Raw genomic sequence first — 16,872 nt, forward strand, 5'->3', positions numbered from 1 at the left:
CATTCATAGATTACTTAATCCATTCAAGATTACTTAATCCATTCGTAGATTACTTAATCCATTCATAGATTACTTAATCCATTCGTAGATTACTTAATCCATTCATAGATTACTTAATCCATTCATAGATTACTTAATCCATTCGTAGATTACTTAATCCATTCATAGATTACTTAATCCATTCGTAAATTACATACTTAATCCATTCGTAGATTACATACTTAATCCATTCATAGATTACATACTTAATCCATTCGTAGATTACTTAATCCATTCGTAGATTACACACTTAATCCATTCGTAGATTACTTAATCCATTCGTAGATTACTTAATCCATTCATAGATTACTTAATCCATTCGTAGATTACTTAATCCATTCGTAGATTACTTAATCCATTCATAGATTACTTAATCCATTCATAGATTACTTAATCCATTCGTAAATTACATACTTAATCCATTCGTAGATTACATACTTAATCCATTCATAGATTACATACTTAATCCATTCATAGATTACATACTTAATCCATTCATAGATTACTTAATCCATTCATAGATTACTTAATCCATTCGTAAATTACATACTTAATCCATTCGTAGATTACATACTTAATCCATTCATAGATTACATACTTAATCCATTCGTAGATTACTTAATCCATTCATAGATTACTTCATCCATTCGTAGATTACTTCATTCATTCGTAGATTACATACTTAATCCATTCATAGATCATTCGTTTCAATCATCAAGGTAAAGACACAAAGACACAAAGACACAAAGACACATTTGTGTCCTCTTGTCTTCTCACCTTCTTGATAAATGCAGCGATGTCCTTCTCGATGTTGTATTTCTCCATAGCCTGAGTGGAACAGTCCACAGCGTCCTGCTGCATCTCCTCAGACATGTCTGCGTTCTTTATCACCGCTTTTCTGTCAGTCATGGTTCAGCAGGACGAAGACGAGGAGGACGAAGACGAGGAGGACGAAGACGAGGAGGACGAAGACGAGGAGGACGAAGACGAGGAGGAAGACGCCTGCTGAGCAGAAGGAAGAGACATGAAAATAAATGTTTTAAAAAATGTATTTGGTTTTTAATGTTGAATAAATCAGAAGAAAACAATGACATACAGTCCTAGTCATTTTCTTCTAAGAGCCACCAGGGGGAGCTGCGCCTTTCCAGGACGTTTTAAGACTTCTAACGATATTATTTATAAGTGTATTTTTGTAAAATTCGTCATGTTTTTACTTTTAGAACATTATTGTAACTCAGTCACATTTAGTGCAACATTTACATCATTATGTAACATTCAGTTTTTTAAGGGATGAATTTTCCTGTTTTAGTAACATTATCATGTTCTTTTCTAACACTTTGTAACTTTACATTTTATAATATTTGACTGTTCTTCATTATTATATTCATTAGTAACATGTTTTTGTAACAATAACGCGTCGTTTTAATGACGTCACATTGTTTTGTTTCAAAGCTTCATTTCAATGAACTTAATCACATGTTTTTGTTCCATATTCACATTTTAATGATTAATACATTTATTACTAAGACTTTATTTGTAACATTAATGTAACAAACACCTTTGATTATTCTTAGCCTCAGTTTTTATGACAATTTGAATATTTTCTTTAACGTTAAACATTTTTTTTAACATTCTGTTACTAACGTGGTTTTTGGAAATTATAAAAAGTATTCAGTGCGTTAGCAACGATGTTTACTAACACCACGACGTTGTTTACTAACACCGCGACGTTGTTTACTAACACCGCAACGTTGTTTACTAACATCGAGACGTTGTTTACTAACATCGAGACGTTGTTTACTAACATCACGATGATGTTTACTAACATTACAACAATGTTTACAAAGCATCAAAACAATGTTTGCTAACATTACAACGATGTTTACTAACGATGTTTACTAACATTACAACGATGTTTACTTACATTAAAACAATGTTTACTAACTATGTTTACTAACATTAAACAATGTTTACTAACATTCCAACGATGTTTACAAACATTCCAACGATGCTTACAAACATCACAACAATGTTTAGTAACATTGAAACGATGTTTACTAACATTCCAACGATGTTTACTAACATTCTAACGATGTTTACTAACGATGTTTACTAACATTAAAACGATGTTTACTAACATTGTGTAAGATCATCTCTAACATTACTTAACTCAGAAACATTTATTGGTCACATGAGTTGTTACGTGGTGTTAAAACTAACAGATTAATGTAGATTATAATCTGTGTCTGTTGTTAAAAGCCTTTAAAAGCAGATGTGCGTGTGTGTGTGTGTGTGTGCGCGTGTTTGTGTGCGTGTGTGTTGGAGAATCCTCGCGATAACACCGTGGATCGCAGTGACGATAGTGACACATTTGTATCGTCGCGTGTGTTTTCATGCGTGACTCACCGCGGTTTGTCTCGCGCCTTTCCTCTGAGGATGATGATGGTGATGAAGAAGATGAAGATCTTCAGTCTCTCTGCTCTGTGTGTGTGTGTGTGTGAGGATGATGATGCTCTCTCTCTCTGCTCTGTGTGTGTGTGTGTGTGTGAGTGTGTGTGTGAGGATGATGATGCTCTCTCTCTCTCTCCTCTTCATTGGTTGATCTTCATCCTCCTCCTGCTGTTTCTCCTGCTTCTGTCTGTCTGCATCTTATTTCATCCCATAATGCATCAGTCTCACACACACACACACACACACACACAGTAGATACTAAATCATTGTTTATTTTCTACTTGATTCGTTTTATCTTCTCTTTATTGGTGATTTGATTTTATTTGTTGACTTTTTATTTATTTATTAACTATTTAATAAATAAATTTAAAGGCAATTAAATTGCCTTTAGGAAACAATTTAAAGGCAATGACGTGTTTCCTAAAACTCAGTTAAACGTTTATTTTCAGTTTATCATCTGAGGAAAGAATAAAACCAACATTTTTTATATTTCAATCTGATGCCATCTAAAGAATGGTTTCATGCTTCGATGACATCACAAAAAGAAGAATAATAGTAATAATAATAATAATAATAATAATAATAAAATAACTCGACAGAAGTTCAGTCGTTGTTTTACATTTGTTTTTATTGAAAATGCTAAAAGAAAAAAAAACAAGATTAAACAAAACAGAAACAAAGACAAACGACTTCCCAAATCAAACCCGCATCATGATTTTAATTCATCCCTTCATACCAGGCATCTACGACTCCATCCTGTGATCCAACTTCCTGGTCCTGAGTTTCCTCTTTCTTGTAAAATAAAAAGTATAATCACTGAAAAACGTTAACGTGAGCCAGGGGGAGGGGCCTAATAGAGAGAGGGGGACTCTGGGACTCCGCCTCATTTAGTTCTGAAATCAACGCTCATTTTGATCCTGGAAAACTGATCCCGTTCCGAGCTTCCATCCTTGCCTAATCCCTTCACTAATCGATCCACTCATCCAGCTCCAGGATTGGGATCCACTGAGACTCTCGTCCAATCAAAACCTTGAAATACCAGGAAGAAAATCAGAGGCAGACCGTTAGAATAAAATGTCAAGATGTTTGGGCCTAATCTCTATTTTTTCCAATTTGAGTTTTTTTTTTAAAAAAAGAAGAAAAAGATCAGAAGAAAGTCATGGATCCCTGAAGTTTCTTTTGGTTACATTTGACACTGAGTCACTGCAGGTTTAACACTTTGATTATAACATGCATGAATATGATGTGGAGCGTACCATCATGGTCTTATTGATCCTCACTTAGATGTCTCCTATCCTGACCATACAAATGAAATGTGCTCCACAATGGTTTTATTCCAAATCACTTTAATCCTTCTCTTCAGATGTCTAAAGGAAGACACAAGGGTAAAATACAGTTAAGCATCCGGCTTCCCATCCAGACTGATCCACCCCACATTATCCAACCAACCAACCACAGACTGACGAGTGTTTTTTAAAAAAGGAAAACAAAAAAAGTCATTTTCATTCTCAAAAACACAGAGTTTCAAAACTCCAGGTTTTTGACGCTCGACGCAGCAGAAACTTCTGCCGCTGTAAAAGGTGGGAGGAGACAGGAAGGAGGAGACAAGAGGACGAGGAGAGGATACAAACACATCAGGACGTGAAATGGAAGAAAGTAAAAATCAACATCTGGACAAATTCATAAGGAGGTAAAAACAGAGGGGGGAGGGGGAGGAGGAGGAGGAGGAGGAGGAGGAGTTACACATCAAAACACGGAAGGTTTTAGGATCGGGATCGAGAGCGGCTGTGACGAGGCGAGTAGCGTGGCGATCCTCTGCCGCGGCCTCGGGAATTGCTCCGGCTCCGGCTGGCGCTGCGACTCCGGCTCCGGCTGCGGCTGCCGCGGCTGCGAGAGCGCGATCGTCCGTAACTGGGGCTGCGAGGACCGTCTAATTTCACACGAATGTAAGCAGTCTCTCCCTGGACGGACACAACAAGAGAACTTGACATTCAAAAGACAACACTCCGGGTTTTCCGTGCTGCACATATGGTTTAAGAAAAAAAAAAAAAATCAGAAGAAAAAAAATAAAAAAAGAAAAGGATGGAGGAGATGAAGGCCAGGTGTGACACGTACTCACCTGGACAAAGACACATAATCCCTGAGATTAACCCACAGCACTAACACATACCTCGTGCGAGCGGAATTTGGTGTTGTCCAGCTTTCGTACGGCATACGTCATGTCTTCTTTGCGCACAAATTCTACAACGCCGGTTCCATCTCTGAAAACGTCGGCGTAGCAAACGTCACCTGCCTCACGCATGTGATCCTTCAGGTCCTGCCAGCTGCCGCTCTGAGGAAGACCTGCACACACACACACACACACAGATATAGATATGAAGATGCTGCAGGTTTGAACATCAGATCAAAGTGGACTGAACTAAAACTAAATCATCAACTTTGTCAGAGCTTTAAAAAGCATCAACTACACGTGTTCAAAGCTCATTATATCGTCTTCACAAGCAGAGAACACTGAACTGCACAACTCAGATTAAAGAAGCTGTCGTCAATGATCCATGAACGTATCAGACGTGAATAAATGATGGACCATGGTGTGGATTAAGGAGCCGTAATCTGAGTAATCATGGACAGATTTAAATGTTAACTTTCACTCAGAGACGACGATAACTGACTGAAACTAGAGAGAAGTTCACAAACATCACAGAGAACAAACGGCTGTAAACGTAACTGCTGATTATTCAAATAATCTGATCAAACAACAACAACAACAACAACAACAACATCTAATCATCATGAGTGGAATTTCTCAGTCAGTGTTTCCCAAAAGGGGATTTATACTTAAGTGAAAGCAAATCTGTGCACAACATTTCTAACTCTTTTTCCTGTTGTCATTTTGGCAACAACAAGTATTTTGAAGTGGCAAAGACAGAACTCTAAACTGCACGTGTTTCTGATCAACATTAGTGAGAAAGAAACAATTAAAATGTTTAGAATTAATTCATGTAAAATATATACAACAACAACAACGCTGGCATTCTGGTTTTCTGAATCAGAATATTTTTCTGATAACAGAGATAATAGCATCAGATTCAATAAAATGACAGGAATAATCCCACTGTTATTGAGTGAATGACACGTTTGTGACGTCAGGATTTAAGCCCAATTTAAACTCCTGCGTAAAGTGCTCTACGTAGGTTACACAGAGCCCTAATCATCGCTTTCACCGGACATTTTGGCCAAATTCACGTGACAACAGCCAAAAACTGGCATATATAGCGGCTAACGTGAACCCTGGCTCTGAGGAGTGTGATTGTCATTGTTTTTATGTCGCTGTCAGTACTGTTCTCCTCAGCGAGCAGGCGTTTAAAACGGTGACGGCTGGGATTACGTCGGCTCGGCTGCAGGTTTGCGGAGCTGAACTTCCTGGTTAACTCCTGGTCAATCATCATCGCCTGCTAGCTGGCTGTAAACTGTGGAATGGATTTCCTGAACGGAGTCGCGCGTCATAACTCCGCGTCTCATCGAGACACGCCTCGGTTCAGGAAACCCGTTCCACTTTTTGCAGCCAGCTAACAGAGAAGTCAGGGAATCACTTGTGGAGACATTTCAGCACACACACACACAACACACACACACACACAACACACACTGTACATTTCTGATCCAACTATAGAGATTTCCGATCCGTCATTAACGCCTGTATCGGAACCCGATACAGGATCGGCCCCATCCCTAGTGATTGGTCCTCAGGCCGAGATAACGCTGCTCTGTGCCGGCCCACAGAGGGCGGAGCCGATCACCGCCGACAACGTCGCTGCCAAACTATAAATACGTCATATCTTAACACACACAGCACATGTTTAGACTCTAAATGGCCAATTTCTCTCCTCAAATGATCTTAAAACTGTGTTCCAGGACACAAAAAAAGTGAGAAACGGCCACTGTTTCAACAAGAACAACAACAACAACAGTCTTTCTCTCTCAGACGCCATTGCTCACTGTAGCCAGAAGCACAACAACCTTGCGTAGCGACCCCTACTGATCGGGCGGGAAATTGCAGTGCGTATCCGTCACCACGAGGGATAACTATGAAGGCTGGAGGCGTCTCCGTGGTTACGCAGAGCCCTCTGCGTCGTCTCCGGCTGCACAAAATATTTTTTAAGTGTCCGTCAAAGGACAACGGAGACGGCGAGGGCTGTGATTGGTCCTCAGGCCGAGATAACTCTGCTCTGTGCCGGCTCACAGAGGGCGGAGCCAATCACCGCCGACAACGTCGCTGCTAAACTATAAATACGTCATATCTTAACACACACAGCACATGTTTAGACTCAATGGACAATTTCTCGCCTCAAATTATCTTAAAACTGCGTTCCAGGACACAAAAAAAACTGAGAAACGGCCACGGTTTCAACAACAACAACAACAGTCTTTCGCTCTCGGACGCCATTGCTCACTGTAGCCAGAAGCACAACAACCTTGCGTAGCGACCCCTACTGATCGGGCGGGAAATTGCAGCGCGTATGCAGAACTATGAAGGCTGGAGGCGTCTCCATAGAAGATAGAAGTATAATGTGGTCTTTATCATAACTTACTTATTATAAAACACAAACAGCAGCAGCAGCGGTGATGATGGTGATGATGATGGTGATGGTGATGATGATGATGGCGGTACGTACCTGACACAATGACCCTGTACTCGGAGCGTCTGGACGGAGGACCGTATCTCCCTCGGGGGGCTCCGCCGATCCCTCCATACCCGCCGCCGCCTCTGGAGCCTCTGCCGCTGCGAGGGAACTCCACCCGCAGCCGGTACCCGTCATAGTCGTAGCCGTCCCGTCCGTAGACCGCATCGTCCGCGTCCCTGTTCCACAAAACACAGAGCCCGGGTTCACCCACACGACACAGCCGTGTTCGTGTTCGTGTTCTCCGCCTCCGTGACGTGGTGATAACACGTCATTACAGTGTTCACGTCACTCCGGGACTGAGCTGTGTGCACGTGCACACGGCACAGATTACAGATTACGGAGCGTGAGCGTGAACCGACGCTGCTCACCTTCACCACGGAAACAAAGCCAGGACCGAGCTTCGTGTTCCGTTTTTTGACACCGAAGACGAGGTTTTTTTAACAGAAACCACGAATAAAACTCTGCGTATAAATGTTTACTTTGTCTATTAAACCATTAAAAGACAGAATATGAACTACGACGGCGCTGGTTTAGCGGGAGACTGCTGCACACACTCCAGGACTTAGTCTGATCCCGTGTTAGCTTTAGCTTTAGCCTTAGCTCCACACACACAACAATAGCGCTGCTGTTCGGCCCGAGAAGCTAACGGTTCATCCCCCGGTTTAGCTCCAGTACCTCGGGTCCTCGAACTCGATGAAGGCGAAGGGCGGCCCTCCTCTGCGGTTCTTCAGGTCGATGTCCCGGATCGTCCCGTACTTGTAGAACACGTCCTCCACGTCTTTGGTGCGGATATCAGGCGGGAGGTTCCCCACGTAGATGCGGCAGTCGTTGTTCCCAGCGGGGCCTCGCACTACACCCGACATCTCTGGCTCCAACAAACGGTTCCTAACGGTGAGTCGCTGCGGTCAACACCGACACTGAGAGCGGCGGGGGAGTCACGCACCAACGCGGTCACTTGAAAACGCGTGTTTTGTGTAAAAAAAACAACGTCCGCGTGTACACACAGATATGTGGAGGCGGGACGTTCCACGGTGTTGCGGTCGGTGCGGGACGCGTTCGTCGCTCGAGTTTTTTCGGTAACCGCGCGTCCTCTTCACCGAGGCTCATGGATACCGGGAACACCGCGGCCCGGCCGCTGCGACGCGTCCGCCGCATGAACTAGAGCCACGGTTCTCTCTGAAGATTTCAGCGAATATTAGTTTAAATAGTGATGTTTGTCACCGTATGTTCACTTTTAGACATTTATTTGAATTAAAAGCTCTTCTTCTTTCATATTTGATGCTTGAATCGATACATAATGACATAACGGTATACAATATAAAACAGAATTCTAATAAATAAAACATTCACAACAATTAAATTCTAATACTATGATGGTCACAATTATATATTTATCCAGAACATTTAAACAGAAAATGCAGAACGCTCTTAACATAAAAGAAGAATAATGAACATTCACATCATCTTCATCAGGAAAAAAAAAATTTTTCTATCTTTTTTAATGTTTTTCTTTAAAATAAAACTCTGAATTCTGCGTGACTTTGTTGTCATTCATTTCCTGGGTCAGATATTAATGCTGCTGGACCATGTTTGATCACCACTGATTTGCATAATAACATAAAAACAACAGGACAATAATGAGAATAATAATATTATTTGAGTAACAGGAGGAAAAAAGATCAGACAATTACAAAGATCAGTTTCACGTCACTGAACAAATAAAGTCATAGACTGAAGTTCAAGGCTTCGGTTTCACACACACACACACACACAGACACACACTTTATCTTCATCATCATCATCGTTCTATAGTTTGACTAAAACTAAAACACTTGTGTATTTTACATGTTACAAAGATAAATAACTGTCTACTTTAGTTTGAATAAGTGAATATTATCATAATAAAAGAGATTATTCTGAGATTAAAGTCAGTATTCTGAGGGGTTTCTTCTCAGAATGAAAGTCACAAAACTGTAATGTAATAATTTATGGATTCATATATATATTATATATATATGTGTGTACATATACCATTAGCATCAGTGCTTGAAGTGGGTCTTAACTGATTATTCTGTATTATAAAGTTTTATTTTCATTGTTTAATAAGAACATTATCTATTGGAAGTGTTGTGGTTGAGTTATATTCACTTCTTTGTGTCGAGGAGCAACAAAATCACAGGAAACTCAACTAAATCAACTTTCTATCATTGTGTTCAGATCGTCTAAATGTGCAAACATGTGTAACATGAGTTATTTTAATATGGAATACACATTTACATGAATGTTGAGGTTTGTTTTATTGAGTGAAATGTTCATAAGTCAGTGTTTAATGGTTTATGAACAGTGACAGACCTCATATATGGATGAGAGATAAAAGGAGACGTGACACTGATTCTTAACGTCATAAAAAGACGACATGGTCAGACTCAGAATCTGCATCAACGCTGTTTTATTGTTTGATCAGTACCATACATAATAATAATAAATATGGACCTTAGTTCATTCTAATGAAAGAAAAACACTCACAAATCCACAGAAACTTATACTTTCAACATCATTCTACATGTGAGATTCTAACATTATTATTATTCTGTAATTACGAACATGAACACAAACTAGTGATTATCGTGCGCTTATAAATGTACTTATAATATGTGCTAATATTAGTGTGTGTGAGGAGTAAATGCAGCATTTTAAAGCTTTATTTGTGACACGAGTCAAACACATGCATTAATAATAAGATTAAGATTGTTTTCATGTCACACACACATATATATACATATATATATATGTATATATATATATCACTGTGAGTGTAACATACTATTAAATATTCAGCGTGTTAATATCGTTGTACGGCGACCTAGAGTGTCATGAAATTATAATAAATAAATAAATGCATTATTATTATTATTATTATTATTAAAGTATGTCTCTGTGATGCTTTGAATGTTAACGTCAGTGTAACTCAGTAATTATGATAAGATCCATAGATTCTCAGGTTAGTTTCTCCACAGTTGTCAGCGCTCGAGTATTTACCCTGACACGCCAGACTGTTCACCTGAGGACACACACACGCACGCACGCACACACGCACGCACACACGCACACACACACACACACACACACACACACACACACACACACACACACACACACACACACACACACACACACACACACACACACACACAGATTAGTAAAGAAACTCTGGTTAAACTCTCATGTCATTAAAAAAACCACTTTATTTTATGTGCCCAACCTTCAATGTTTTAACATCAAACCTGATTTTTTTAATCATAATGCTATTAATTTGCATAATATATAACATTAAAAATCATTTTTTACATTATATTTCATGAGACGTTAAAAAAACCTACACTCAGCACCTTAGGGACAAAAATGTCCCGTCTGTACAAACTGTGATTTCGAAAACGTGTCAATATGATGTTGAATGGTACAAAATATATTTATATGCACATTTAACGCCAGTTAACGGCGTCAATGTAAACGCACGTTAGCGTATGACGCGTTTCCATGACGACTGAGCGGAAAAAGACGCACGTGACGTCGTGTTTCCGTGACTTTCGATTGTTAAAATGAGTCTCTAAAGCTAAAGCTAACCTTTAAAAACAGACGCACACATACGCAGTACACAGGTACGCTAGTTATTTGTTAGCGCTGCTCTTTTCCTTCAGACCGCTCCAGTTCAACTGGATCGTTAGCGCTGGCGGCGCTAAAGGAGCTAATGGAGCTAACATGCTGCATACCCACAGAAAGGTCAGAAACTCAGCTAAAAGCTCATATAAACCATTCTTATGTTCACCAAACACAGTTAAAACACACATGGATCAAACAGCAGGAGCGGAAAAAAAAGTTACAGCGCACATTGATGATTACAGAGCTACATTAGATCGTTCTGATTAGAGAGAGGCAAATGTCCGCTCAAATGCGTCATATGCATTTATGTCCTTTTGACTCGCTAATGAAGTGATTCACACACATTTGGAGACCGGGGTCTGATTCTATTGGTTTAGAGGTTTATAACGAGCTGTCAATCACCCTAATTGACCAAGGTAAGCCAGAGCTATGGCGCTGAGTAACTGAAGACGCTGCAGAGTCACAGAGTTGTTATTACGCACCACACAGGAAGCATCGATTTACAGACAGTTATCATACTTTTTATCAAAACAAGTTCTTTTTAGATCTGTAGTGACATATAAATAAAATTAAATGGGTTTTTAATAATTTGGTACCTAAGAAATCTCAAATGGCGCCAAACTGTGCCAAAGAGAGAACGCCTAGACATGTCTTTACTAAAACCTCTGTAATTTCACTCTGCTTCACTTCAGCAGCATCAGACTCATGTCCACATGTTGTTACATGACTTCCATGTGTTTTTAAGCTCCTACTGCATATTTTAAAGGTGATATTTGCTTTAAAATGCAATAATTTTTTAGGCGAGAGAAAGAAATCCTTCAGTTATGCTGTGTTCTATGTACATTTACTCTGACACAGTGGCATCTACAGTGAAACTTACACCTCTGGTGGAATCTCACAAGTGTTATCTTTATTTTGATACCAAGATAATCAACATAGAGCTTGTAACTGCAGAGGTTTACTCTATTTAGTTTGGGCTTGTCATTTTAGAGCAGGGACTCCAAAAAGAGGGTCAGGGAAGAAGAGGTTAAGGTAAAGAATGTGATTTAACACAAGTCAAAGGTTTTAAATGTAAAGCCATAAAGTCATGGGCACAGTGAAAACACTCTGAACTGACCTCTGCTCTCTTGATGAACTGCTCTGTGGCCATCTTCTCGTTCTCCTTGTGTCCTCTCCACGCTCGCAGAGCCGACGCCTGCAGAGCTCGACCGAACGAGAAGCTGAGGATCCAGGGTTTGGGCAGAGGGCAGTGGTTGATGGCGTCCAGGTGAACGGTGGCTTCCTCTTCACTCTGACCTCCAGAGAGGAAGGTCACGCCCGTGACGGCGGGGGGGACGGTGCGGCGCAGGGCGCTCAGCGTCGCCATGGCGACCTCCTCTGGGCTGCACTTGGTGGAGCAGCCGTGTCCTGGCGTCACCATGTTGGGTTTGAGGAGCGTTCCCTCCAGGTAGACGTGGTGCTCAGACATGGCCTTGTAGACTGAAGCCAGGACCTGTGATCCACAACCAGAAGAACCAGAACCTGTGAGTTCACACACACACACACACACACACACACACACACACACACAAACACACACACACACACACACACACACACACACACACAGAAGAACCTTCTCAGTGATGAACTGGCAGCGTCTCAGGTCATGATCTCCGTCAGGAAGAATCTCCGGCTCGATGATGGGAACGAGACCGTGCTGATGGAGAGACAAGAGAGTTCAAACACCTGCAGACAGATGACCTCTGACCTGTCAGATGTGTGTGTGTGGTGACCTCTGACCTGTCAGATGTGTGTGTGGTGACCTTTGACCTGCAGACAGATCTCAGGTCAGATGTGTGTGTGGTGACCTCTGACCTGTCAGATGTGTGTGTGGTGACCTCTGACCTGCAGACAGGTGTGTGTGTGGTGACCTCTGACCTATCAGATGTGTGTGTGTGGTGACCTCTGACCTGCAGATAGGTGTATGTGTGGTGACCTCTGACCTGTCAGATGTGTGTGTGGTGACCTCTGACCTGCAGACAGGTGTGTGTGTGGTGACCTCTGACCTGTCAGATGTGTGTGTGGTGACCTCTGACCTGTCAGATGTGTGTGTGGTGACCTCTGACCTGCAGACAGGTGTGTGTGTGGTGACCTCTGACCTGTCAGATGTGTGTGTGTGGTGACCTCTGACCTGCAGACAGGTGTGTGTGTGGTGACCTCTGACCTGTCAGATGTGTGTGTGGTGACCTCTGACCTGCAGACAGATGTGTGTGTGGTGACCTCTGACCTGCAGACAGGTGTGTGTGTGGTGACCTCTGACCTGTCAGATGTGTGTGTGGTGACCTCTGACCTGTCAGATGTGTGTGTGGTGACCTCTGACCTGCAGACAGATGTGTGTGTGGTGACCTCTGACCTGTCAGGTGTGTGTGTGGTGACCTCTGACCTGTCAGGTGTGTGTGTGGTGACCTCTGACCTGCTGGCAGGTGTGTGTGTGGTGACCTCTGACCTGCAGACAGGTGTGTGTGGTGACCTCTGACCTGTCAGATGTGTGTGTGGTGACCTCTGACCTGTCAGATGTGTGTGTGGTGACCTCTGACCTGCAGACAGGTGTGTGTGTGGTGACCTCTGACCTGCAGACAGGTGTGTGTGTGGTGACCTCTGACCTGCAGACAGGTGTGTGTGTGGTGACCTCTGACCTGCAGACAGGTGTGTGTGTGGTGACCTCTGACCTGTCAGGTGTGTGTGTGGTGACCTCTGACCTGCTGGCAGATGCTGCAGTATCGTGCGAGGACGTTAGCGTTCTCGTTGACAGCCAGATTAGACGGATTGCTGTCGCTGATCCTCAGAACACAACGCCACTTAGCAAACGACGCTCCGTCTTTTCTGTACTGAACACATCGCTCTGATAATCCATCCAGACCTGAGACACAACCACGGTCGTTATTCATGTGCGTACACATTATATGTATACATGTATATCTCATGTGTATAAAAGTATATCTCATGTGTATAAAAGTATGTGTATATATTTGTCTAAAGAAACAAGACTGACTGTCATATAATGAGCTGTTATCTACAGCCACCAATAGACTGGCTGCCAAATAATGAGCTATTGAATACATTCATCAACAGACTGACTGCCATATAATGAGCTGTTATCTATAGCCACCAATAGACTGTCTGAAAAACAGTGACCTAATTTATTAATCAATGAAGAGACTGATAGCCAAATAGTGAGCTGTTATCTATATCCACCAACAGACTGACTGCCAAATAGTGAGCTGTTCTATTCATCCATCAGGAGACTGAAGAAGTTTTGTGCTGGAGCGTCATTATTGATCGTTATTGATCGTTATTGATATGTTTTGATAACGTTTTCTCATCTTATGTAAAGTTAATTTAACGACAAGTTGATGAATTCAGAGGTTTTTGTCACTTTGTGTCACAGATTAAACAGAAACGGACTCATTAATATTATTATTAATATTATTATTAGTATTATTAATATTATTAATATCAGAGAAGAACAAAGCAGTGTAGTTCAGTGCTGACCTTGTGTGGTTGATTCTCCACAGGTTCCCGGCAGAGGAACCACACCTTTGTCAACCTGAAACATCACAGACGGAGACACTTGTGTTACCTTGTGTTACCTTGTGTTACCTTGTGTTAAGGCGTTCTGAAGCGTCCTCACCTTCACTCCCACCAGAATCCCCTTGTCGCGGATCATCTTGACGAAGGGAACGCCGTGATCCGACTGCTGGTACAGAGTCTCGTGGAAGAAGATGACGCCTCCGATGCAGCCGTCGATGCGATCGTCGGCGCTGAAGAGAATCTGACGGAACCGTCTGCGGTTCTCCTCCGAGTTCTCCACCCCGACCTGGGCCAGACGCTTGGCCATGCTGCCTGCACCGAGACCAAAGGTCAAAGGTCAACGCTGATGTTATATTCTTTGCCTCTTTGAGGATGAACAGAACATTTCTGAAGCTAAGAAGAAGCAGAACAGACCGACAGACTCGTCTGCAGCCAGGATTCCTCTCCCCGCAGAGACGATGTGCAGAGCGGTTTCATGTAAATCTCTCTTCTGTGTTTCAGAGAGCGAAGGAAACTGCTGCGACATCTTCACTCTGCAACTTATTCACTCTGCGACTTCTCTGCAGTCTAAAGAGTAAAGACACGTTAAAAACACGCCTTTAGAATGTGAACTTTTTATCGTTCCATATCAAAACAAACATCATCAATGATGATCAAAGGGTCCAACTTTTTTCTCAAAAGTTGGACCCTTTTTTTCTCTCCACTTGACCGCCCCCTACTGGCCAAACTCAAACTAGACAGTCGTTTGACTTTGAGACGATTCCCTTCCACTGATCCATGACGTGGTTTAAATAACATGCATAGAATTAAGTTTTTAACAAGTGAATGAAAGGGTGAAAATTAGTCATGTAAAAACTTCAAATGTACAGAATACAGAGGTTACTATGGCGACTGATGTGATACAGGTGTGATGAAGATGATGAAGGTGATGATGAAGATGATGAAGGTGATGATGGTGATGAAGATGATGAAGATGATGGTGATGGTGATGAAGATGATGAAGGTGATGAAGATGATGAAGGTGATGAAGGTGATGAAGGTGATGAAGATGATGAAGATGATAAAGATGATGAAGATGATAAAGATGATAAAGATGATGAAGATGATAAAGATGATGAAGATGATGAAGGTGATCATGAAGATGATGATGGTGATTAAGATGATGATGGTGATGAAGATGATGATGGTGATGAAGGTGATCATGAAGATGATGGTGATGAAGATGATGAAGGTGATGAAGATGATGGTGATGAAGATGATGGTGATGATGATGGTGATATAGAAGAAGATGATGAAGGTGATGAAGGTGATGAAGATGTTGAAGGTGATGAAGATGATGAAGATGATGAAGGTGATGGAGATGATGGTGATATAGAAGAAGATGAAGGTGATGAAGATGTTGAAGATGAAGATGATGATGGTGATGATGAAGGTTATGATGGCGATGATGAAGTTGATGAAGGTGATGGATGATGAAGGTGATGGAGATGATGAAGGTGATGAAGATGATGAAGATGATAAAGATGATGGAGATGATGATGGAGATGAAGATGATGAAGGTGATGAAGATGATGATGATGAAGATGATGAAGATGATGAAGATGATGATGTTCTTCTTACCTTGGATCACAAACGTCTCTGATGAAGTGACTGAGACACTTTGTCTCCTCAGCTCTGGTTTCTATTCATGTATCCATGCCTGTGGGCGGAGCTTCTTCATGTGTGGGCGGAGCTCCTACACATGTGTGGGCGGAGCTTGAACACCCACATCTGGCCTAAATCATAAAATCTTGATGAGTCATTGTTCTCATTTTAAAATATAGTTAGTGATGAAGTGTTTGTTTTTTTGTGAATTTTCACCTCAACAATGATCTCAAACATCATTTTATATAAAAATAGAGTATTAAGATCATTTAACAGAGTAATAAGATTATTTAACAGAGTAATAATAGAGTAATAAGATTATTTAAGATATGATAAATGAGCACATAATAGATATGATTTTATAAGTTTGTTTAAGATCCTATAAAAACATGAATAATCTCATTTATATTCAGCATCAATGTGAACACAGTTGTGATCACTTTACACAGATAATAATCTGATAAATAATAAACGTTCCCTTTCTTTTTTTTTTAACTAACCTGGTTTAAGATTAAAAATAAAATCCTATTTTTATTCTAATTAGTAAAGAACGAGCCCTAACGAAAGTTTCTGCTCTCCGGAGGATTTTCATCTTCAGACGGGAATTCACTGGAGAATCTGAGTCTCAGAGCAGATTATCTGAGCCTGAAGGATTATCATCGGAATAATCTCACAAACACAGATTAATCTGATGAATTATCACCGGAATAATCTCACAAACATAGATTAATCCGATGAATTATCATCGGAATAATCTCACAAACATAGATTAATCTGATGAATAATCATCAGAATAATCTCACATAGATTAATCTGATGA

The 16,872-nt window shown here is 41.2% G+C and overlaps 3 protein-coding genes across 3 annotated transcripts in view; all 3 read right to left on the reverse strand.

The window, feature by feature from the left end:
- dynll2a (dynein, light chain, LC8-type 2a) overlaps positions 1 to 2,530 on the reverse strand; it is a gene marked incomplete at its 3' end in the record, with an annotated part of 3,294 nt that extends 764 nt beyond the window's left edge. Inside the window, exons 1-2 of the mRNA XM_083886722.1 lie at positions 2,446 to 2,530; positions 817 to 1,041 (exon numbers count right to left, since the gene is read on the reverse strand). Of these exons, the coding sequence (XP_083742848.1) occupies positions 817 to 948 (132 nt within the window). The 5' untranslated portion in view covers positions 949 to 1,041; positions 2,446 to 2,530. The remainder of the gene's footprint in view (positions 1 to 816; positions 1,042 to 2,445) is intronic.
- A 654-nt stretch (positions 2,531 to 3,184) lies between these two features.
- Positions 3,185 to 8,235, reverse strand: srsf1a (serine and arginine rich splicing factor 1a). Its single transcript, XM_083886198.1, has 5 exons — positions 7,851 to 8,235; positions 7,167 to 7,351; positions 4,661 to 4,833; positions 3,747 to 4,451; positions 3,185 to 3,519 (listed from the first exon to the last, which is right to left on the reverse strand). The coding sequence occupies exons 1-4, from the start codon at positions 8,036 to 8,038 to the stop codon at positions 4,254 to 4,256; spliced, it is 744 nt and encodes a 247-aa protein (XP_083742324.1). The 5' UTR covers positions 8,039 to 8,235; the 3' UTR covers positions 3,185 to 3,519; positions 3,747 to 4,253.
- A 1,908-nt stretch (positions 8,236 to 10,143) lies between these two features.
- aldoca (aldolase C, fructose-bisphosphate, a) lies at positions 10,144 to 14,934 on the reverse strand (the record flags this gene model as incomplete). Its single annotated transcript, XM_083887235.1, has 7 exons — positions 10,144 to 10,236; positions 11,953 to 12,327; positions 12,451 to 12,534; positions 13,577 to 13,737; positions 14,370 to 14,424; positions 14,509 to 14,716; positions 14,819 to 14,934. 7 exons carry the CDS (start codon positions 14,932 to 14,934, stop codon positions 10,144 to 10,146), a joined length of 1,092 nt encoding a protein of 363 aa, XP_083743361.1.
- Between the last annotated feature and the right edge of the window lie 1,938 nt (positions 14,935 to 16,872).

This window comes from Microchirus variegatus (genome assembly GCF_963457635.1).
Source record: "Microchirus variegatus genome assembly, chromosome: 3".
Lineage (NCBI taxonomy): Eukaryota > Metazoa > Chordata > Actinopteri > Pleuronectiformes > Soleidae > Microchirus > Microchirus variegatus.